Source organism: Fistularia commersonii, chromosome 10, assembly GCF_037954325.1.
Source record: "Fistularia commersonii isolate RoL2024-O1a breed Wild chromosome 10, RoL_Fcom_v1.0, whole genome shotgun sequence".
Classification (NCBI taxonomy): Eukaryota; Metazoa; Chordata; class Actinopteri; order Syngnathiformes; family Fistulariidae; genus Fistularia; species Fistularia commersonii.
This window is the reverse complement of record NC_141293.1, coordinates 14,924,850-14,947,623: the sequence shown is the minus strand read 5'-3', so window position 1 is coordinate 14,947,623 and position 22,774 is coordinate 14,924,850. Positions and strand designations below refer to the sequence as shown.

The 22,774-nt window shown below is 54.6% G+C and overlaps 4 protein-coding genes across 5 annotated transcripts; 2 read left to right on the top strand and 2 right to left on the bottom strand.

Annotated features, from left to right (window-relative positions):
* Nucleotides 1–54: 54 nt before the first annotated feature.
* Nucleotides 55–11,609, bottom strand: gon4lb (gon-4 like b). Of its 2 annotated transcripts, none has more exons than XM_086153987.1 (27): nucleotides 11,489–11,609; nucleotides 10,082–10,309; nucleotides 9,899–9,973; nucleotides 9,489–9,539; nucleotides 9,288–9,386; nucleotides 9,109–9,189; nucleotides 8,897–9,022; nucleotides 7,975–8,203; nucleotides 7,764–7,865; nucleotides 7,217–7,257; nucleotides 6,747–6,820; nucleotides 5,914–6,160; nucleotides 5,739–5,825; nucleotides 5,471–5,660; nucleotides 5,253–5,403; nucleotides 5,010–5,160; nucleotides 4,802–4,918; nucleotides 3,589–4,239; nucleotides 3,048–3,288; nucleotides 2,718–2,875; nucleotides 2,445–2,642; nucleotides 2,214–2,357; nucleotides 1,508–1,816; nucleotides 1,244–1,442; nucleotides 861–1,158; nucleotides 354–456; nucleotides 55–280 (listed from the first exon to the last, which is right to left on the bottom strand). In XM_086153987.1, exons 1-27 carry the CDS (start codon nucleotides 11,510–11,512, stop codon nucleotides 167–169), a joined length of 4,488 nt encoding a protein of 1,495 aa, XP_086010113.1. In that variant the 5' UTR covers nucleotides 11,513–11,609; the 3' UTR covers nucleotides 55–166. The 2 variants fall into 2 exon arrangements, with proteins under 2 accessions (XP_086010113.1, XP_086010114.1); XM_086153988.1 differs by having other exon boundaries at nucleotides 3,589–4,206.
* A 589-nt stretch (nucleotides 11,610–12,198) lies between these two features.
* On the bottom strand, nucleotides 12,199–14,049 carry pmvk (phosphomevalonate kinase). The gene is made up of 5 exons (XM_086153952.1): nucleotides 13,918–14,049; nucleotides 13,588–13,651; nucleotides 13,347–13,499; nucleotides 13,128–13,257; nucleotides 12,199–13,064 (listed from the first exon to the last, which is right to left on the bottom strand). Exons 1-5 carry the CDS (start codon nucleotides 14,010–14,012, stop codon nucleotides 12,862–12,864), a joined length of 645 nt encoding a protein of 214 aa, XP_086010078.1. The 5' UTR covers nucleotides 14,013–14,049; the 3' UTR covers nucleotides 12,199–12,861.
* A 167-nt stretch (nucleotides 14,050–14,216) lies between these two features.
* decr1 (2,4-dienoyl CoA reductase 1, mitochondrial) lies at nucleotides 14,217–17,624 on the top strand. Its single transcript, XM_086153950.1, has 10 exons — nucleotides 14,217–14,411; nucleotides 14,939–15,141; nucleotides 16,140–16,197; nucleotides 16,275–16,361; nucleotides 16,439–16,586; nucleotides 16,650–16,749; nucleotides 16,823–16,895; nucleotides 16,974–17,120; nucleotides 17,224–17,286; nucleotides 17,363–17,624. Exons 1-10 carry the CDS (start codon nucleotides 14,295–14,297, stop codon nucleotides 17,420–17,422), a joined length of 1,056 nt encoding a protein of 351 aa, XP_086010076.1. The 5' UTR covers nucleotides 14,217–14,294; the 3' UTR covers nucleotides 17,423–17,624.
* A 1,109-nt stretch (nucleotides 17,625–18,733) lies between these two features.
* On the top strand, nucleotides 18,734–22,381 carry ankrd34a (ankyrin repeat domain 34A). The gene is made up of 2 exons (XM_086153948.1): nucleotides 18,734–19,045; nucleotides 19,742–22,381. Exon 2 carries the CDS (start codon nucleotides 19,818–19,820, stop codon nucleotides 21,216–21,218), a length of 1,401 nt encoding a protein of 466 aa, XP_086010074.1. The 5' UTR covers nucleotides 18,734–19,045; nucleotides 19,742–19,817; the 3' UTR covers nucleotides 21,219–22,381.
* Nucleotides 22,382–22,774: the final 393 nt, after the last annotated feature.

Here is a 22,774-nt window from a genome sequence, read left to right as displayed (position 1 = left end):
CATCTCATCTGTCTGGCGCTCGCCCTCGAATCCCCCCTGCAACCAGTTCTCTGGTGGAAGAAATATGTTTTATTGTAAAAGAAAATCTGTTTCATGAAAACTATTTACACGTTCCTTCCCGGCACCTGCACCCCAGCCCTTTCACAATAAAAGTCCTCCAACACAATCAGTCTAGCTGGTCATTGGCTGCCGGCTGTGGGGGCGGGGCCTCGTCCTCTGACCCCGTCTGACGGGCCGCCGTCCGAAAGAGACGCATCAAATCCCAGAACCTGCCGGAAACCTGCAAAGAAGAGGAAGGGTTACCGGCTGCGGCTCCCGAGGCGACCGATCGCGGCATCCCGAAGGCCCGTCACCTCGCCGGGGGTCTTGTTGCCCAGCAGGCTGGAGATGGACTGGAAGGTGTTCTGGTTGGCTCCTTCTTGCTGACAGGTGGTCAGGATCACCCGATCTGCTTCCCTGGAAAACAAGCAACCGTTTCAGGGCCCAGAGCGCGACCTTTGACCCCGGACAGCCACTGGACCGCTGAGGTGAAAGCTAGCAGAAACCAATGTCTGTTCATCCTAAGAACATATGCATCTGTTCTACAACACAAAGGTGGTTCTGATTTAGGACGAGACAGTCCTCCATGGTGGTCACCGGGCCTTCCTGGCCTGACCTTCCAGGTGAGTAGAAGACCCGAGAAAAGGAACCTAAGAACTTGGGTCCATCAGCAGCAGGTCTGTCTGGTGAAGAACTTTTACCAGATGTTCTTTTGTGGACATCTTGAAGAGTTCCAAAGATCTCCAGACCCTCAGAGTAGCCCTTACTATGATCTGACCTTTGACCCCTCAAATGACGTCAATCAGCACCAGCAGCATTACCTGGTCCAGAGGATGACCTTCTCTCCACTGGCTGTCATGGAGATGTTCTTGGCACAGACAGGAAGTTCAGGAGGGATAGAGGAGGATTGGGAGGCGCTGGAGGTCCTGGAGAGGACGGGGAGACTCGTGGATGAAGGTGGAGGCTGGACACCTTCGTCTCTCCTCCTCTTGGAAGCTGGACTCCTCTCCCTGTCCTTCCTGTCGTCCTCGTCTTCTTCGTCCTCGTCCTCATCCAGCTCGTCCTCATCCTTCTCATCAGCCAGAGGGAAAGAGGCCTCCCATGATGCGGCGCTGCCACCTGACAGGTGAGAGGTAGGCTGTGTTGAGAGGAGCCCACCTGGGAAGAAGCCCACCTGGCCAGGGAAGGAGCCCCAGTGACTCACCTGCTGGAGGACTAGTGTCGTCACCTTTCAGATCCAGGTCTTTGTCTCCTTGGAGAGCAGAGCTTATCTGAGCATACAAGGGGTCCAGACTCTTCATGGCCCTGGATGCACCTTCGGAACAGGTATCGGCAGTGTTGCCGTGACAGCGCAAGCAGCCCCTCCTCCTCCGGATCTTGGCATCATCGGACCAATCGCAGTCCTGGAAAGATGAGCAGGGTAAGACGCCATGTTTCAAGACGGGAGACCGGGAATCCCTCTCAGCACCTTCTCGTTTCTGTGGCCGGCCATCTTCCTCCTCTGGCGCCGGCTCCTCATGGGTCTGATCTTGTGTCCCTCCTCTTCCTCCTCCAGGTCCGGAAGTGTGACTTCTTCAAAGCCGCTGCTGAAGCTGCCTCCTAACCCCGAGGTCGCCGTCTCTCCTCCGTCCGACCCGCCCCCTCCCTCCTCCGGCCAATGGGCTTCCTCGAATTGCCCCGGCCGAGCTGGAGGCGGGCGGAGCTCGTCGAAGAAGAAGCAAAATTCGGCCTGCAGATGGTTGTGTCCCTTCAGGAGGGCAGCCATCTGGGCTCGGAGCTGCAAGACACACCAGGGGGTCACATCTGCAGGACCTCAGGACCTTCTCCAACGATGCAACGTCAGGCAGCTCTGAACCAGACGCACCTCGGGGAACAGGTGGTCACCGACTCAAGGGGCGACTCAGCCACACACCAGGCAACAAGCACGGTTACAAGCATGGTTACAAGACCAGGATGGATGTTGCTGCACAATCATAACATCAGCAGCTGGACTTTTGCTCTAGATGAGACCCGGACCAAACCTGGACTGTTGTTCTCCTCCAGAAGAGCTACAGGGCTTTGGGACACGAGGGAAGGTCCCCTGAGTCTCACGCTGAACTAACCCCTTCAAGAGGTGGGCCTGAGAAGACACCTGGAGTGTGCCACCTGCTCCAAGTCAAGCGTGCATGAAGTACCTCGTGGACACTGCTGGGGCTCAGGTCAGGACCAGTGTGCAGAGCCTTGATGATCTTCTGGTAATGAGAAGGATTGTCTCCAAAGCTGATCTCCAACTGTCGTAGGAAACGGCGGCTTCGCTCGAACGCCTGCTGCTCCTCGAACTGTTGGGACACACACACACACACACACACATATAAGTCACACATCCTGTTGGAACCTGGTCGGATGATGATCCCAGCTCTGCTCACCAGGCCGCACTCCAGCGCCTGCTCTGGACGCAAGAAGGCCGCAAAGTCTCGGAGGAGGTCGGTCCTGTGTCCCAGGAGGACACGCAGCTTCCTGAAGGTCAGGACGGCCTCCTGTCCCTCAGAACCTCGCTCAAACTCACTGAGCAGAGACACAAACTCCTCCATCTCCCTGGGACTGTCATGCAGGACCTCCCGTACCTGGAGACGTAGGATTCGCCCTGATCATCCTGTAATACTCTCAAACCACCCGGACCTCCCGCCACGACGTCTCACCCTGACGAGGTAGCTTTGAGCGAAGGCCACATCTTTGCTCTCCCGGTGAGGGTCATTGTCCAGGATGTTCTCATCGCACAGAAGCAGCAGTCTGGCGGCATCCTTGCTGTGTCGCTCCTGGCGGCTCCTCCTCAGACCACGGAGAGGACGGCTGCGACCTGCAGGCACAGCGGCATTTGGCAGAAGATACAAAAACCTCAAAAAGTATCTCTGAGATCTCCAAAGGGCTGTGACGGTGAGATCGATCTGCTCCGGTCTGGCCCAACGAGACGGGGGACAGGAGGAGTTTGGGATGCAGACACACAAACATCTACCACAACCAGGTCTGACCTCGTCCTCGTCCCGGACACCTCCCGCCTCCTCGTGGGGTCCCCTCGCAGGAAGGAGCTTCCTCATCTCCGTCCAACTTACTGCCCCCGCCTTCTCCCAGCACCTCGCCTTTCGGACCCTCCTCCTCCTCCTCCTCCTCCTCCTGGGAACCGGCCGACGTGGGGGAGTGATCCTCCTCTGAGTCTGCATCGGCACAGAGCCTCCTCTCTGAAGCCAACCAGGTCAACTGTTTCATCGTCTCCTGCATGAGTCACAGGTCAACCGTCACGGTGGCACGGACCTCTGAAGATCTGCAGGACCTCCATGATGGAGGTCCCTTCTGTCATCTCACCATCGGAGGGCAGGACGGAGCCGCCCATCCCTCAACGTGTGTGTGTGTGTGTGTGTGTGTGTGAACTGTAAATCGGCCAATGACAAGGGCCTGTGTGTGAAGTACATGTGCAAGACGAAGAACCTTCAGATGGAGGTTTGGCTGGAGACTGCAGATGTTCACAGCTGAAGCTCCAGCTGAAGATGTGAAGAACCTTCAATGTGGTCTCACCTGCAGCTCTGGAACTGACAGCACCGACTCCTCTGACGCCGATGACATCACTTCCTCCTCATCCTCATCCTGTGTCAGGTCATCAAAGTCCTCCTCCTCCTCCTCACCATCTCGGTCCTTCTCTCTGTCCTCATCCCTCTCTCCTTCCTCCTCTCCTCCACCGTCACCCCCGTCGACTCCTCCGCTTCCCTCCTCTCCTCCTCCACTTCCATCTTCCTCTCCTCCTCCGGCGCCATCCTCCCCTCCCTCCCCTCCTCCTCCTCCTCCTCCTGCTCCTCCTGCTCCACCTCCTCCTCCAGCATCCTGGCCTCCTCCACCCTCTTTGCCTCCCCCACCTCCCTCTCTCTTCAGACAGGTGTTGGACATGTCGTTCCCCCTGTCCTCCTCTGAGCAGGACACCGGGCTCAGCGTCAAGGTGGAGCCTGAGCTTTCTTCTCCTTCTGGATCCGGCGGGCCCTGGGCCGGGCAGAGGGGCGGCAGAGATGCATTGTGGGCCAGGGTGAAGAGACGTCTGTGGGGGGGTGCAGGGAGGCGGGGCTTGTTCATGCGGCCGGGGTGGAGCCTGAGGGTGCATCCGGGGGGCAGGGAGGGGGGGTAGAGCGGAGGAGTGCAGGCGACCTGTCGAGAGGACAGGATGGTCTGCTGGCTTTTCTGCGGTGGAGTCAGAAGGACCGTCCATGAGAGACAAGTTCTTTCCCACCCAGAGACATGTTAACCACGATGCTAGCTAACCTCAGGACCACCCGCCCTCAAGGTCACCTGACTGCTGGGACCACCACCGTCTAACCTCAAGACCACCAGAGAATCCCTGGTTCTGGGCCTCACCTGGAGGCCAACCCCCGGGAGCCCGTCTCGGGTGCCATCGCAGCGGGATCCGCCTTCAGCTCTGACGACAGTATGAGACAGAGGCGTCGGACCAGGACGGCTTCTCAGACCCGATCCAAAGCCCGAGTTCAGGTAGAGCTTCTTTGAAGGCACCTCATTGCCTCTCTGACAACCCCATCACATTCCTCCATCACCCATGATTGCCTGAGGAAACTCTATAACTGCCTCCTCCCTCCCTCTCCTCCCACCAGGCCTCCCTCTCTGCTGGTATCTCCTGCCTTCCATCTGAGTCCTGCCCCCAGAGTCTGCTAATGAACGGTTCAGGTTCTGAGGACCTGGTCCCGGGTCCAACCCAGAGCTTTTACTGCTGAGACCATACATCACTCACCCTCAGCCAGTTGGGGAAGGTAGTGTTCTCCTTCTCCACCGGAGGGCGCATGTCTCCCGGGTGGACTCTGCAACAGGCCACGGGCAAGGAGGGGACCGCCTGCTGAGCCACAAACATCTGGAAGACGACAAATCACGTGAACCTCAGGATGACCTCGAGGATTCCTCGTGGCAACCGAAGGGAGACGGGTGTGACATCAGTACGTCACCTTGATGAGATTGTCTGGCGGTGCTCTGGAGCTCCTCATTTCTCTGATGTGCTTCTTGAGGTTCTGGGCCGTCTTGCAGAGCAGGTAGGAGCTGATCAGCTGCTCAGGTTGGACGGCCCCCTGGAAGTGCTTTAGGCCCAGGACGATCAGCCTGCAGAGGCACGCTGGGGAATGATGAGCGCTCACACACCTATGTGTGTGTGTGTGTGTGTGTGTGTGTGTGTGGGCGCCATCTGTGCTTACCCGTCCTCCCCTGTGGTGAAGGTGCTCCGGGGCGGCCGAGGGTGGAGGGCTGGGTCCAGGCTACACACAGGAAGTAGTTCCGGGTACATGAAGACCGGCCTTGTTGCAAAGAGCCATGCGGTGTCAGGGGGCAGCAGAGGGAATGCATGGCCTGCAAACAACCAGAACCCAATAAAGCTCCCGCTTCTCTTCCAACAGCGGACATACCACTTCCTTACTGGTGGTGGAGGGCCTCATGGCGGGGAGCAGGCGCCTGGAAGCAGTGGGAGCCTGGGAGGACCGAGACGCCAGAGGGGGGCTTCGTTCCGCCTCCACCAGGAGACCAAGAGCCCCCTGAAGGTTGCGCACCCTGAAGCAGCTGGACGGGAACGTCTGCTCCTGGCGGCTGGCAAACTGCTGCAGCTCCTCCTGGAGCCAAGGAGTTGGATTTTCAGACACTGTGTGTGTGCAGATGTTATGGGTGCGTCTGTGGAGCGGTGCACTGACCAGGTACTGTTTCGTGGTGCAGGCTTGGTGGGTCAGCGAGGAGATGCGGTGACTGAGGAGGTACACCTGAGCCAGAAGCTGCACATGCTGCCAGACAGGAATACGAGGACATTCCACAAACATCCACTGGGTCCCGAGACCGATGCGGAGCAACGGTGCAATTTGACGGACCTACCTGCTGGATCTGCTGCTGCAGTTGCAGCTTCTGAGGGTGGTCCAGGTGGAGAGCCGGGGACAAACCGCGGGGCAGCACGAGGACCGAGCCGGCGGACGGAGCCAGGCAGGGAGGGATCTTCTGGACTTCCAAGTCATGAGGATGGATGGGCGGGTCCTGCCACGTTCTCCTCTGCTGCAGAGCTTCGTACTGCTTCCGGACCACTCTGCGCCGCTCTGTTAGCTGGCACGCTAACGGCGCTTCAAAGCTGCGGAAAGCATCGGGTCAGGAGTCATGAAACGCCTCTAAGCTTACGTGATATGATGGAGAATGGAACCTTCAACCTCCTCCTCAAATTCACTCATTCATCTTCAGCAGCCCAGAGGAGTAGAGGCAGCAACCAGGGGCTGAGGAGTGGACTTGGTGAGGCCCCAGAGAACCACCATGGTACGGGTTCAAGGAGATTTGTTGGGACAGGCTGCTGCTGACCTAAACTCTAGATGTGGGTCGGTGAAGAAACACTTCAGGGACCTCCTGGAGGAGGGGTCTGGGACCGGAGGGATAGAAAGCTGGTCCTTCATGTTTGGCTCTTCTCTCAAGGATCCTACATCATCACACATGTCTTACCACCTACAGCTATGACAGATGTTCAGAGGGGGGAGATGTAAGATTTGCCTTTCCTCCTGGACACATGTCTCCTGTCAGCACAGCCACATTCTTTTCCCCTAACTGAAGTGGAGAAGAAGTGGTCCAGGTCTTTGCTCTTCCTCCCAACCCAAACAGTCACAGCACTTCTCTGCTGCACTGTCCCATAGGGAGGACACACACATACACACACATACACACAGCCTTACCGTAATGCCTGTGGGACGTTGAACTGAGGTCCAGTTGGCAATGAGGCTTCCTCTGCTGTCACCTCCTCCTGGAGCTGCACCAGAATCACACCTCCAGGTTAACACACTCACATGGCAGACACACACACACACACACACACACACACACACACACACACACACACACACACACACACACACACACACACACACACACACACACACACACACACACACACACACACACACACAGGTTACAGGCCAATACACACACACACACAAACACATACTCACACACACACAGGTCAACAGGATGAAAGGTCCACACAGGAAGACGGTGAAAGGTTAACACCCAATCACACATACGCATACACATGTAGGTTTCCACACAAATAAACAACAGTCCACTCACAGTGTTACAGGGCAGGCACACATGCACCCACAAAAAGGGTCAAAGGTCAAGGTCACAGTGAGGTCCTAGGTGAACTCACCGTCTCGAAGAGCTCCTCCAACAGCTGGTTCGCCTCCTTCTCTGAAAAACATCAGACACACAGCTTGGCTAGGCAACCGATCTAACATACCTTAGCCGCCCGCTAGCTTAGCTGCAGCCCGGGTTGGAGAGAACACGGTTTGTGGCAGAATGCACCGAGGCTCAGTGATGTGGGTCGGATGTGTGATGGTAAGGAGGACGGGGTGGACAACTGCTTCAGAGCAAACATTCATGGCTCAGTTCTCTGCTCCTCCCAGTGTGTTCAAGTGTTTTTGAACAAGACACTGAACCCCAAACTCTTCCCCTGGCGCTAGTGGACAGCAGCCTACTGCTCATGGTTCATCCATGATGGGTTAATTGCAGAGACTAGAATTTCCCCTCAAGGGATAAATTATCATCATTATTATTTCAGACTCTGGACCTTCTGTAAGGCTACAGCGATACATCCAGATGGTGCGGTCTGGTGCTGTTTCAATGTTTACATCTGACCATCTTTATAATGGAATGTTTTTGACTTGTGGGTGGCTTAAATTGGAGGGAACACCTACTGGTAATCTGGACAGCCCGGTCTGTCCTGTAGTCCTCCAGGTCAGGCTCATCCAGGTCATCCAGGACGTTGTACTCGGGGTCGTCGTCGTCGTCTCCGTCCTCTGAGGAGAGAAACACCTGTCGGTGAGTGCATGTATGTGCATACACTGTTGTGAGGTCAGCTTTAAAAGTGACCCCTTGAAGGAGGCAAAGCAGGAAGTGACCTCTGACCTCCGTTATCTGGGGCCATGAGACCCTGCAGCCACCTGGTCCAGTGGAGATCTTCCTCCTGCTGGGCGGGGCTCTGCTCATACATATCTGCAGTGATGTCAGGGGCCAGAAGCTCCGCCTCCAGCTGGTCTAGAGGAACATCAACCAGGGGAAGCTTGGAGCGTGTGCGGTATGCTAAGCAGCTGCAGCTGCCATCTTCATCCTCATCAACAGCTGTTTTGTTCAGAGACTGACAGGCAGACAGGCAGAGAGAAAGGCAGCTGTCATCCTCCTCCTCCTCCTCCTCATCGCCCTTCTCCTCCACATCAACCCCTCCTTATTACCTTCCTCTTCATCCTCACTCCACTCCTACTCAGCACATGGTTTAGACCAGGGGTGTCAAACTCATTTTCACACAGGGCCACAGCAGCATAATGGTCACCCTCAAAGGGCCACATGTAATAGTAACAGTGTAAATGTAACTTAAAGTCAAATACCTGTAACCACTCCTTAATGTAAAATAATTCTGAATTTATTACTCATTCAAATTCAAAATATTACGTATGCATTCCCATCTTTCTTGAAACAGCCTTCCACCTGCATCAACTTTCTCTTTCTATACATTTAGGGATCGTTTGTATTTCTCAGTCCACTTTTTGGCCCGCGGGCTTTGAGTTTGACACGTGGTTTAGACAAACAGACAGGTGGGCAGATGGACAAGACAGGTAGATTAGATTCCAAGATTAGATTGTCAGTGGCAGCGGACTGAGCTTAGACAATGAAGAGGAATTAGATAAATAATATGACTGGTAAGAGTGCGGACAGCAGTTAGACACACACACACACACACACACACACACACACACACACACACACTGCTGCTACCGGTACACTGACTCAGACTGTGTAATAAATGAGAGACGTCCACAGGTAGGACACACACCTGAGGAAAGATGTAGGCGGGGCCAATGTCCAGCTCCTCCTCCACAGCGTTCAGCCTCTCAAGGAAGGAAGACTCACCCTGCTGAGGCCAGCAGGTCACCTGCTCCATGAGGCTTCCAGGGGGTTTCTAGAAACAACAGGTGACATGAGTCGGTACAGATACCCCGCCCACAGTCACATCATTTGGGAGGTGACCTGAAGACCTGGCCTTACCTGAGGGGGGTCAACCCTGGGGGTCTGGGAGCAATGCACTCTGGGAGGTGAGGCCAGACTGTCAGCATCACTGAGGAGGATCTGCACACACACACACACACACACACACACATACTCCTTGAATGTCCTTTTTGAATATTGTCCTGCAGATGTCTGGTCCCAGTGAGAGAGGTCCTCACCTCCTCAGCTGTGTCCTCCTCCTCATCCTCATCAGGACAATACTCTTCATCTGAAGAATCCTCATCCTCTTCCAGATCAATGGAAACAAACTGAGGAGTCTTGAAGACAGAACAACAGCGGGCAGACAGGTTATCTTCTGGTACCAATCCAAGTCAGACTGTAAGCAAACAGAGACGCACAGGCTGGCTGAGGGTGCTCACCTGCCTCTGGGGCAGGGCCTCCTTCAGCCGGGACCGGGTCATCTTGGGCTCCTGGTGAAAAGCAAACACCAGAGTCAGATCGAGGATGAACCAGAAATAGAGATCAGATGTTTCTGAGGACTCCTCCTGCTCTGAACAAGCAGACGTTCACACTGAGGCTGAGGGCTGTGGGCTCATTGTTTGCATTTCCAGGGGAACAAGACCAGATATGGGTGGTGTGAACCCAGCCTGGTTCTAGAGTCAGAACCAGGCCTGGTTCATACCGGGTGAACGGGTGAACGTGTGAACGTACACTCTTGAGAGCACCCGTTCACTTCATGGATACTCAAGAGCCCACGACTACCTCCTGCAGAGGAGGCCTCTCCTCTCCGTCGTCCACTCATGGACCTTTCAAGGAAGACAAGACTCACAAACATTGGCGTGTCCTGCGTGTCCCTGATGGCGGCCTTCATCATGGCCACCACACGCTCATGGGTGATCAGCTCCTGGAAGAGGACAACATAAATGACATGGAAACAGTACTTTTATGTATGTGTGTGTGTGTGTGTGTGTGTGTGTGTGTGTGCGTGCGCACGCGTGTGCATGACTCTCACATGAAGGATGGTGCGCACGTTGCTGGAGGTTAGGTTGTGCTGTTTCGACTTCCTGTCCAAGTCTATGTCCAGTCGCCCCAGTTCATCCTCACTGGATTCACACATCTCCATGGAAATCACCTCCTCCGGCTGACCGTCTCCTGCTCTGTCCTCGGGAGGCAAAGCCAGCATCCTGTCTGTCCTCACAGACCTGCTCCCCAGAGGACGGAGGTCTTCTTCTGCTCGTTGCTGCCCAGAGAAACCACGGATCCGAGTTAGAGCTTGTCCACACAAAGGCGATAGAAGTGTTGGGACCGACCGGGAGCGAGGAGTGGCCGTCCAATCGCAAGCCCCTGAAGATCTCCAGCAGGAACGCTGGCTGGAGAAGATGGTATTTGATTTGTGTTCACTGTGTGTAGTTTGGAATCATCCAGCTTGCGCGTTTGGTGTGTATTCACTGTGTCACCAGTCCATGACAGCATCACCCAACGCATCAGAAAGCACTCCTGGTCGGAGGTTTGTGTCTCAAACCCCCTGTCACATGGTATCAGTGCCCCAGTCGTGGAGCCAGTGAGACTTCCTGATGTTTCTTTGACAACACAGACCCACCTTGCCTACAGCCTAGGATGTACCTGACGTCACAGGGAGATGGTGGTGTAGAGGAAGCACCCCTGAAACCAGCTCCTGCCCAAACGGTCCACTTACAGACACACCAGCAGAGAAAGACCTGACCTGCAGCCCATAGTCTGATCTTCCGGTGGCAACTGGACCAAGTTCTCCTTGGAGTTGTCACCTGAGGATGAGTGCCGACCTTCATGGCTGCCGTTAGCCTGGCCCCCTACCTGGGCTGCCACCTTCAGCGATGGATCCGCCTGGCATCTCCACCTGCAAGACCTCAGGTCCTGGCGACTGATGATCTTGACAGCTCAGTTACGATCTTCTCAAATTTCCTGTCTCTGGACCTGACCAGCACAACCAACCTGCGTTCACTTCCGGTGACGTCACATCCCGCTCACTGGTCCGTTACCCTCAGCTATAGAGACTTTAGGCTCTGTTACTATGGTTACCGAACGGTTCCTTGACCAGAGCAGCATTTCCCCGGTAGTCATCTATCCTGAGCCTCAAACGCCGCATCACACCAGAGTTAGAGCCGTCGGCTAGCCGCAAGTCCGTGAACACAACACGAATCCCGGACCGGTGGGAGCCCTACGAGCCCTCCGTGCCGCCCGCGTCGGGGGGGATCGAGTCCCGAGCACACGGACAGAACCGGGACTCACCGACCCGTGAGCCTTTGCGTCACTTCCACCAATCACAACGCGAACTCGAGTGAAACACGTAGCTAGCGAAGCTAGCGCGTCTTCAACCGACAGGTTCCGAAATTAGGCCCGTCTCCGGGTCTACCGGACCGGGGGACGGACGTCCGCTTACCCGCAGGCTGCAGAGGGACACCATGAGTCATGCTAGCATCACGGGGTCGCGCTGGCGTCTGTTAGCAGCCGAAAAGTCGCTTGTTGCCGCGGTCTCTTCCGTGCCGCACCGCCGCCGGAGGACTTCCGGTTGGGATCTTTCAAATTAAAAGGCGGGCTCCGCGGGAGCGCGAGATCTTCTTCCGTTCTTAGAAAATTCGCTATGATGGACCGAGCGTTGTAATTACTATGTGGTAGAAAGTGACTAGCAAGAAAGAAGCTAATTGTTGTGTTTTACTGTCTGCAGTATCAGTCCTGCATCACACAGGACAGCTTGGTCCTCATCCTTCCCCCAGCGCCCACGTCATGGACAGAGCTGGTGCTCTCCATCAGGTTATATCAGCTGCAGGCCAGATCCTACTCGCCAGTAGACCTCCTAGAGCAGGAACAAGCCGTCTGGAGGACTCCTGGAGTCCACCAAGACCTTAGCAGGCTGTCGCCTCTGTGGTCCACTGTCATGTCAGGTGGAGGGGAAAACCGAAGTGAGTCCGTAGAGGGAAGACTGTTTGACATCCAGTGACTTTGTCTCCTCTGATTTCCAAGAGAAGAACAGAAGGCAGCAAAGTGTTCTTCCCTCGTGGGAGGTCCATCATGCTGCTGGATGGTGCAGACTTGACCTCCACACACACTTCACACTCTGGAGTGTCAAGACAGAACAGGGAGCCAGAGGCCTTTAAGTCTGAATGGAATCTCATCCAGTCACCTTTTTATTTGAAGAAGTACTTTATAAAATATACTTTCCAATTTTCCTAAACTACTGATCAGAGCATTTGTGAGAGGAACATGATGGGGTCCAAAGACTAGACTCAAGTAGACTTTTGGAAAAACGCAATAAACGTAGGACTCCGGGGGCCATTTTCACCGGAGATGTCTTTTCATCTCACAGAGAAGTTTGTCTCTGAAGAAGAAAAGACACGAGTGAACCTCTTTCATTCTTAAACCTCCAAGAACCCATCGGCACCTGCTCGGAGACCTCACAACACCATTCAGAAAACAATCTCCGTCCTAAATAACACGAAACACCCTGCCAATGTTCTCCTCTCTGAGTAGCCGGATAAATAAAGTACGACAATCTATTAGATTTTGTTGTTGGTGCAACTGGACATTATCAGTCCTGGGAGAACATCTGGAGGTCAGACCATGAGGAGCCGCTGCAGCAGACTTCATGCTGAGTGCTACAATTGACACAGAACAAAGAGCAGGGTGACTTCTTCCGTCGTAACATTTACATGACATCATTTCCTGTCTGATCTGATACAACCAATAGTCATGATCAATAATAATTTTCAATGGTGTAGATGTTCATTGATGGTTCCATTCATGGTTGCACATGCGTCATGAAGCTGAGGAGGCTGCCTGTTTGATCAGCACGTGATCATGGTGACTATTCATCTGTGGCCGTGGCGTTGCTTTTGACGCCAGTGTCAGGATTGGCTGCAGCTGCTCCTCCAAGGAGGCGGCGCCGTCCTCATTGGTGATGGTCCAATCAAATTCCACGCCGCTGTCCAGCCCACACTCTGATTCAGAGTCGTCCACACCTGAGGAAAGACATACATTACCGTGGCAACGTCACAGACAGACGGCCGGACGTGCGGTCGTACCTTCGGTGAAGCTCCAGCCCCTCCGCCGCCTGGTATCTTCTGAACTTTGTACTCGGACACATCGAGTCTGTCGAGGAAACTCGGCCCAGAACCACTGGAGATCCGACAAGCGCCGTGCATCGCTCACCACCTGACGAATCAGTGAGGGATTGGAGGGCCGATCAGTAAAGCATTGCTGAAGCAACGCCAAGAAACAGGAAGTGTGGTCATGACGCATACCCAGACAGGTTGATGGGCTCCTTTGGTTGCTAGGCGACAGAAGAAGCCAGGGTCCTGGCAGCGGCGAGATTCCCCCCACTGGATCATGGCGGCCCGGTAGTGTTCCTTGTAGGGACCCGGCCCCAGCAGCTGGTCCAGGTCCAGCCCGTGCTCCTGAAAGGCCAGGGACACGACATGTAACTCTCATGTCGTCACGATGGTGACATCACCCCGGTGTGTGTGTGTGTATGGGGGGGCTCACCTGTGCGTACTGACGCTTCAGAGGTCCAGATAGTCTGAGGACACAGCAGACGTCCGTCCCCAACCTGTGGGGGGGGAGGGGGGGGGTTAAGTGTTACCATGGAAACGATCCAACTGATTCATCGATTCGATTTTTCGGATCGAAACAAGATTCGGTGAGGAACCGGTGATTCGAAGCCTCGGGGTTTGACTCGGACCGAGACGATGGATCTTCCACGGACTCTCACCGGTTAACGAACCCCGACGGGAGCCGAAGTTCGACCCCAGTCGATCTGATGCTATGACGCGAAAACAGCGGCCAGCCGAACAGACAACGTGCGCGGATCGTTACCGTTCCAGGATCCAGTCCGTGACATAGTCTTTTCCGGACTTCCGTTTCCCGCTGAAGACCAGAATCAGTCCCGGCTCGGAACCCCGTACATCCATCAGTCCTCCCCGACCGGCGCCGGGTGATCGACCTGCCGCGGCTCCACCGCTCGGACCATCGGAAGATTACCGTAACTGCAGGAATACGGAGGCGGCGCGGCGGAACCCGGCCGGCCTAAACCAAACGGATCCCGTCGTCGGACAGATTCACCTCACCGATCGGGATCGAAATGACCCGGTATCGATTGGTGGCGTGTGAAGAGGAGAGAAGAAAAGGTTTGGCGGAACAGTGTTTCCACGGGCCGCCATCTTTGACGCTTTACGGTAACGTCATGTGACGCCATGTCTGGACTGAACCACTGCCTCACTAATGGTACGGCCCGGGGTCAAAGTTCACGAAGCCCTAGCAAGATGGCGGCCTTGGTGTTCCGGAAGAAGTTGCGGACGTCACCTCTCACGGTGAGAACGCGTCGCGTGATGTCATAGCCGCGCATTCTCTCCGCTCGGAGGACGAGCAAGTGTGCGTCTTCCAGATGTTTCCTGGTGTTTCGCCCCCACCGTGCACGACGTGTTGCCAATTGCGAGAAGGCACGTAAAATCCAGAGGAGACGGGCGGAGGGCTCGGGTGAAACAAACCGGAAGTCCCATTCCGGCGCTTGTAGATTACGTCATGGTCCTTGATTGCCAATCAAGTGATTATCAATTGCCACAAAACATCTAGAGTAACATTATTAGTAGTACTATTACTAATATTTTAGTATACTGGTACCGTTACTTGTTTTGTTAGCATAAAAATAACCCTCAAAGGTATAACATGCAATAACAAAAAACATTATTACTGATCGCCAGCCGTCGTTTCCTCCTGGTTCTTCAAGAAGCCTCTCTGACCTCTTGGACATCCTCCACCAGCTTTTGCTCTGACCAGCAGGATGTCCACCAGGCTCCTTTTTTAAACTGAAACCCTTTATTTTGTCCTGTGTCTCAAGTCATGGATTCACAGCTCGCCGGCTGTTCGCCAGCAGGCTCCGCCCCCTCAGTCTGTCTTTTTCCCGCCCTCCGACGCCGCCATGCTGCCGCCGGCAAGCTTCAAAAACCGAGTGGCCTTCATCACCGGAGGAGGGACCGGGCTGGGCCGGGCCATGACCTCCACCCTCTCCCAGCTGGGGGCACAATGCGTCATTGCAAGCAGGTCAGAGGTCAAGTATCACGCACCTGTATGTCAAAGGTCAAAGGTTACACACCAGGAGGTCAAGGGTCAACCATCACACACAAGTGGGTCAAAAGTCACAGTGTAAAAAGAAATCTTTATGTAATGGAAGCTGGGTCAATAACGGTATAATTCTAGATTCACAGCTCATGAAGACTAATGGTTAATTGTTATTATATGAAGAATTTATCGCCAAATTTGGTGACAGGTACACCAAAGGAATATGACGTAATCTTTGTCTGTGGAGGTTCTCAGTCATCCAGGTCATGGTGTATTCTTGTCGAAATCTTGTCTTAGAAACCGGACTTGAATTTCTCCACTTGAAGATGTTTCACCCCTCATCCGAGAGGGTTCTTCAGTTCTGAAGACAGATAGTTCGAGGACTTGCTTCAAGACCATAACAAGGAAAAGGGCTTGATCTTTCATACACCTTGTTCTACTTTTGAGAAAAATTTCACATTCCTAAAAGAAAATGGACTAACAGCAAGCCAAACTTCACAATCTTTCTACAGGAAATGTATCAATACAGCACCATTATAAATGGACTTCAAAACCCGAAGGCAGTAAAAACAAAACTTTATTCTGGGAAAATTGGTTTATTTATGTTTTATTTAGTATAATATTTATGTTTAATATAATATCAAATATATATATATATATATTGTGTGTGTATGTATATATATATATATATATATATATATATATATATATATATACTGTTTAGCCACGGAAAACACGAAAATAAATAAATAAATATATATATATTTGATATTATATTAAACATAAATATTATACTAAATAAAACATAGGACATATATATATATATATATATATATATATATATATATATTTATTTATTTATTTTCGTGTTTTCCGTGGCTAAACAGATTTGTCTATATTTATCTAAAAAAAAAAAAAAAAACAATCAAAAGGTGACACCAGGAGGTCCAAGGTCACACACCATTTAAACCTTGTTTCAGGAAATTGGACGTCCTCCAGAAAACGGCTGAAGATATCAGCAGCCAGACTGGAAACAAGGTAAGAGACCAGAGCTGATCAGGTCCGAGACCAGAGCTGATCAGGTCTCAGGTCTGACTCAGTCTGATGTGGTTCAGGTTCACGCTCTCCAGTGTGACGTCAGAGACCCTCAGGCTGTTTCCCAGTGTGTCGACCAGATGGAGAAGCTGACTGGACTACCTGACGTAAGAACACAGACACAAACACACACTGCCATGAGCAGCGGGGGACTCTGACTGACAGACCCACCTGATTGGTCCAGGTGATCATCAACAATGCAGCAGGAAACTTCGTCAGTCCGTCTGAGCGTCTGACTCCCAACGGCTGGCGGACCATCACGGACATCGTCCTGAATGGGACGGCCTTCGTCACGTTGGAGCTGGGAAAGAGGCTGATCCAGAGCAACAGAGGTTAGAGGTCAGAGGCTGATGGTGACGCAGAGGGGTCAGAGGTCAGTGTCTCCATCTTCTCAGGTGCGTCCTTCCTCGCCATCACCACGATCTACGCCGAGTCCGGTTCCGGTTTCGTGGTTCCCAGTGCGGCGGCCAAGGCCGGCGTGGAGGCGCTGTACAAGTCAGTGGGTGCAAGTGTGACCTTTGAACCCGAGGGCATCCCGACTCCGCGGGAGTAACGGTGTGTGTTTCAGGTCTCTGGCCGCAGAGTGGGGGCGCTACGGAATGAGGTTCAATATAATCCAGCCCGGGCCCATCAGAACCAAGGTACCGCGGTCCGACCGCCAATCTGTAAAAACAGCTTTTTTGGACGACCTTCACTGACATTGACCCGTTTACCCCCAGGGGGCCTTCAGCCGCCTGGACCCAACGGGACAGTTCGAGGCGGCCATGATCCATCGGATCCCGGTGGGTCGACTGGGGACGCCTGCAGAGATCGCTAACCTGGCGGCGTACATCAGCTCGGACTTCGCCACCTGGATGTCCGGCGCTGTGAGTCCCCACTCGGGTCCTGCTCCGGGACTCGGAGCGGACCGGTCCGGCCTGGGGAGCGGGCGGGTGGACCGCACGGGGCTGACGTGGCGCTTGTGTGCAGGTGGTGCGGTTCGATGGCGGCGAGTACGTGTCGATGGCCGGAGAGTTCAATGAGCTGCGTCGGGTAAGCCCCCTTCATCTCCGCGTCCGAACCCTCGCCGGTCTGATCGGCGATCAATAATCCTCTTATCGCTTGTCAGGTCACCCCGGATCAATGGAAGCTGATGGAGCAGATGATCCGTAGCACCAAAGGGTCCTAGAAACCTCAGTTGCCAGTTCTGAGTTGCCATTGCCATGGAGACGGCGGCCTCTGCCCACACACACAGATGATGTGTGTTGGAAGTGTCTTGATGATCAGTTCAGGATATTTGAATGTGTTTCTAACTTTTGGTAATAAAAATGGACAACCAGAATCAGAGTTGAGGTTCAGAACAAGAGCCTGTTCTGACTCAGGTAGATGCAGATGGACTTCTTGACTGAAGGCGTTTCTGCTGAAACTATCAGCCGGGTTCTGTCATAGGACGGAGGAGGAGGAGGAGGAGGAGAACGCTCAGCTCCGTCAATCTGCGATGAAAACCTCAGGTTCTGACAGACAGAGATGATGATGCAGGGCCGGAGTCCAAAAAGTAAATGATATGGAAGAGACCCTGCTCCAAGATAGTCCTACTGCTCCACGCTGCAATCCTACTGATACATAATCCAGTCCTGTGACTGCATACTATTGTGCAACTATTCAGTACTACGGTCCCACTAATCCATACGACTGTACTACTGCTCCACAGTGCAATCCTACTACTCTATACTGCTATTCTTCTACTCCATACTAGTCATACTGCTTCATACTACGGTCCTACAACTGTGGTCAAGTCCTACGACTCCATACTACAGTCCTACTCCATTTTTACAGTCCTACTCTTCAACACTCCTACCACCCTATATTACAGTCCCACACTATGATATTACCACTCCACACTACAGTGTTTCTTCCATGTACTACAGTTCTACTGCTACATACCAAAGTCCTGCTGCTCCATACTGCAATGCTACGACTCTAAACTAGTTTTACTACACCATACTAGTCTGAGTACACGTGATACTACACCACTGCTACACACTTACCAAACAGCCCAGTACTACCTCGTGGTGCCAAAGTACTTCTAAGTTCTACAGTGTACTGTGGTATTAATCCACTGTAGAATCATGTACCACAGCACTACTGTGTTGTATTACAGTATGACAACACTTTAGTAAAGTACTACCAGACCGTACTGCAGTATTACTCCAGTGAAGGACTGCAGTACTGTTCAGATCTCTCCATAGCTGCATATTGTTTTCTGTTACATCAGCAGAAACCCTCAGCCGTGTGTGTGTGTGTGTGTGTGTGTGTGTGCGTGTGCATGTGTGCTTCTGCAGGATTCCTGCACATCAGTTGCCATAGAAACTGTGTTTCTATAATAGCAACAGGTAGTGTGCTAGTGTGCAAGCATGTGTGTATTTGTGTGGGTGTGTGTGTGGGGGGGGGGGGGGGCGCGTTCCATGTGGATGTCGTTCCTGTATACCAACGTCACAGGAGGGAGGGCCGGAAGTCCCGGAGCTCCACTTGGATCATTGATCCATTTGATGTGATCTGATTGGCTCCAGGTTTTCCTGTGAGGGTGATCGATCAGAGGGGCTTCAGCTGGTGGCTCCAAAGGTGGACATGGACTCGCAGGCAGTGCGAAGAGTTAATGGCAGCTGAGGACGAGGAGGAGGAAGAGGAGGAGGAAGAGGATCAAGACGAGGAGGAGGAGGAAGAGGAGGGTCCGCAGCCTCCGTCACTGCTCAGTCGGATGGTGACGGTGTGATGAAGACCGGGATGAGGATGAAGACGCTTCGGCTCGACGGTAACGAAAACCATCTCTACATCCGCACACTGTCAGGCTCACATGCATGCGCATGTGTGTGTGTGTGTGTGTGTGTGTGTGTGTTGGGGGGGGGTCATCCTCTCGTCCGTCTGTTCATCCGTGTGTTTGTGCGTGAGAGACTAACGTGATGATTCGTCGCAGATGATGATGAAGATAACGAGACACGCACCAGACGGTTTGCGTGTCAGTGTGCGTGTGCACATGCGGGATTTATAGACAGGATTTATGACGTTAGCGCGGCGGGACCGCGACGGGAGACAGGTGACGTCACACCACCATGTGGTCCTACGTCAGATGAGGATGAAACTCTTGACGTCACACAGGAGCTTCCAGACACCTTGAGGAAGGACAGATGGAGGCTCCACATGAGGAGGTCCTCTCAAGGTGCAGGTCCTCCTGAGGAGCAGGTCCTCCGGAGGATCTGATTCATCCGACGATCCCTGTCTCGCGTCCAAAGAGTGCAGGTTCTTAGAATTCGACTGTTTGTGAAATGAGAAGCTTCATGAGTCTGAAGCTGGCAGTCGACCACATGACGTGACGCCACGGACCTCCTCCGCCACGCTTCTGCCTCATTCCATGACATCTCTCCATGTCGGGGTTTCTTCCGTCAAAGATGTTTGGCCAATCGGGCGTCGGTCTGTGTGTCATGTGACATCCCCCCCCCCCACCCTGCAGGTGCGAGCTTGCGGGCCGTGGGCGTGCGGCCCCCGAACGGCTTGCAGCGGGTGTGAGGAGCGCCGGCGGACGGACGATGGCGGACGGCGGCGTGCTCCAGACGGAGGGGAACGCCCTCCTCAAGGCCGTCTTCCAGGGGAAGCTGCGTCTGACCCGCCTGCTGCTGGAGGGCGGGGCTTACATCAACGAGGGCAACGAGCGGGGCGAGACCCCCATCGCCGCCGCCTGCTTGGCGTCCTATGATGACCCGCAGACGCGGCGGCGGATGGTGCGCTACCTGCTGGAAAAGGGCGCCGACCCCAACATCCCCGACAAGAGCGGCAGGACGGCGCTGATGCACGCCTGCGCTGAGCGGGCGGGCCGCGAGGTGGTGGCGCTGCTGCTCGAGAATGGCGCCGACCCCAGTCTCAAGGACTATGGCGGCGCGTCCGCACTTGTCCACGCCCTCAACACGGGGGAGCGCGAGAGCCTCCAGGCGCTGCTGGACGCCTGCAAGGCACGAGGCCAGGAGGTCATCATCATCACCAGCGACACCTCGCCCTCCGGCACCAAGAAGACCAGGCAGTACCTGAACTCGCCGCCTTCGCCCGGTGTCGTGGAAAAGCCGGCGCCATCCTGCATGTCGCCCTCGGAGGTGGAGATCGCCACGGCGTCCCCGGCGGATGAGGGCGTCTTCAGCTTCCCCATGAGCTCGGCGCTGCCCCGGCAATCCACGGAGCGGAGGCCGCCGCCGCCGAAGCTACTGAAGAGGCTGAACTCAGAGCCGTGGGGGCTGGCGGCGCCGTTGGCGGCGCGGCGGGACGAGGAGGCGGGCGGCCTGAGCCGAGCCATCGCCGAGGTCAACGGTTTGTCCATTGCAGAGAGACCTCAGTTGTCACGGCGACACAGCATCGAGACCCCCGACCCGACGTCCTGCTGCGAGGACGAGGCCCCGCCCGGCCAGCTGCTTTACCGCCGCAACACGGCGCCCGAGACCCAGGACCCGCGGCCTGGCCCCCCCGACGCCCGCCTGGCCACCCAGTCCATCCCGGGGTCTCCGGACTCGGGCCGGGCCTCGGCCGAGCTCCGCCGGTTCAACGCCTCGCCGCTGTCGATGATCGCCAGCGCGTCCAGGGAATCTCTGGATGGCATCCCGGCCACCGTGTCCCCCGCCGCCGCCACACGCCAGCGCCCAGCGGGGCTCCTGGAGCGCCGTGGCTCCGGGACGCTGCTCCTAGACCACATCGCCCACAGCAGACCCGGCTTCCTGCCACCGCTCATCCTCAACCCCCACCGACCCATCCCGGACATCCGCGCCAACGGCAGGCCGGCCTCCCCTGTCCACAAGGTCCTGGTTCCAGTGGCCCCCGCCTCGCCCAAACGGGGCCCCGAGTCCAAGGTGAAGAAGAAGCTGATGAGGAGACACTCCATGCAGACGGAGCAGATGAAGCAGCTCTCCACCTTCCAGGAGATCCTTGCCGAGTCCGGTGCCGACTGAGGCGGCGGCGGCGGCGGCGGCGGCGGCGGCGGCGGCGGGCGGAGCTGGACGGAGATCTTCTCAGAACATTGTGAGAACATTCCCGCCTCTAACAACATGCTCCATCTCCACAGCCATGGAAAGGTGGCAGGGGCCGAATCAGGGGAACCTTTCCTCGTAGATCATCTGCGGATGAACCCGGAGGAGAGGTTCCAGCACAGACCTTACAGAACCCTGGGAACACGCCGGTTCCTCACCCTCTTGGGGTGATCATCTAACAATCGGGGGAGGGTGGAGCTGCTCAGTTCGGGCAACCGGTTGGAGCCGACGCAAAGGGGGGCGGCGTGATTTGCCGCCACCCCATTGGCCCCTGCAGCGCTGCCTCCTGCTGCTTGACATCAGGCTCCACCCTCACCTGCTTCCTCACCTCCACCCTCACCATAGTCAATGTTTACACTAAAGTCCAATGCTTCCTGCCCCACTCCAACACACACACGGAAACACATTCAGTTGAAAAATTAATGACTCAGCCAGTTTTGAGGGGTGTGTGTGTCGGTGTGTGTGTTCAGAGATTGCAGTGACATCACACCCAGAGGTCAGGAGGCTCCTGTATATTATTTGCACTGACCTGATTGGACCCAGGAGCTCCCGTGGAGCGCTCTGTGACTGAGGAACGTGGCGTGCACCGTGACAACGCGGTGACATCATGATGGGACTTCCAGTGACGTCACGACCAGAGCCTGGAGGATCTGGCGACGGCCGGATCCTGGATCCTCCTGGACCAGAGGGTCTCCTTCATGTCCAGATCTGAAGGAAAAGTCTCACAGAGGGGACGTCAGAAGGACGGCTTCTTCCGGAACGGAACTGATCAAATGACAATCGATTAACAATTGAGTATTGGCTGTCAGAGACACCTGGTGGGGTGTGAAGCTAGCACTAGGCTAGCTAGTCTTGACATGTGGGACTCATCTGCGAACGCTAACCGCTAAGGCTAAGTCCTTCTTGTGTCTGGAGCCCATGTGGAGGCAGATGTTCCTCCGTGGACCTCCTCATCCTCTGATTGTGATGTCTCTGCTCCTGCATCATAAACCTGTGACCCGGGAATCCGACATTCCCTGAACGCTGCATGACGGCTGTCTGATGTTCTTCCTCTCCTCAATAAAGTCCTCTGAGCCTCAAAGAGCAATCGGGAGGTGTGGGTGGACTTTATTTATCTTAGATTAAGCGAACATCCATCAAAGGGGACCCGTCTGGATGACGAAGAGCCATAAATATGCTTTACTATCTGTCTCATACTAGAATGTGCCATTTAAAAAGCGAGAAATATTATTTATTTGCAAATCGTAATTTAACCGCAGGGTGCCACCATTGTTTACTAGCGCCACGCATGCTGGGTGGATGACGTTTACAGGTTGCTCATGTTAGCTTTGGCTTTCCGTCGATACGGTTTATACGCTAATAAGGCCAGAAAAGGGACCGATGCTGGTCTACACAGCTTTCCAAGGGCCAACAAGAGGAAATCGCTAGTGGATATACACAGCTTAATAAGGATCCTCGATCGTGTTGTTGCCGCTTTT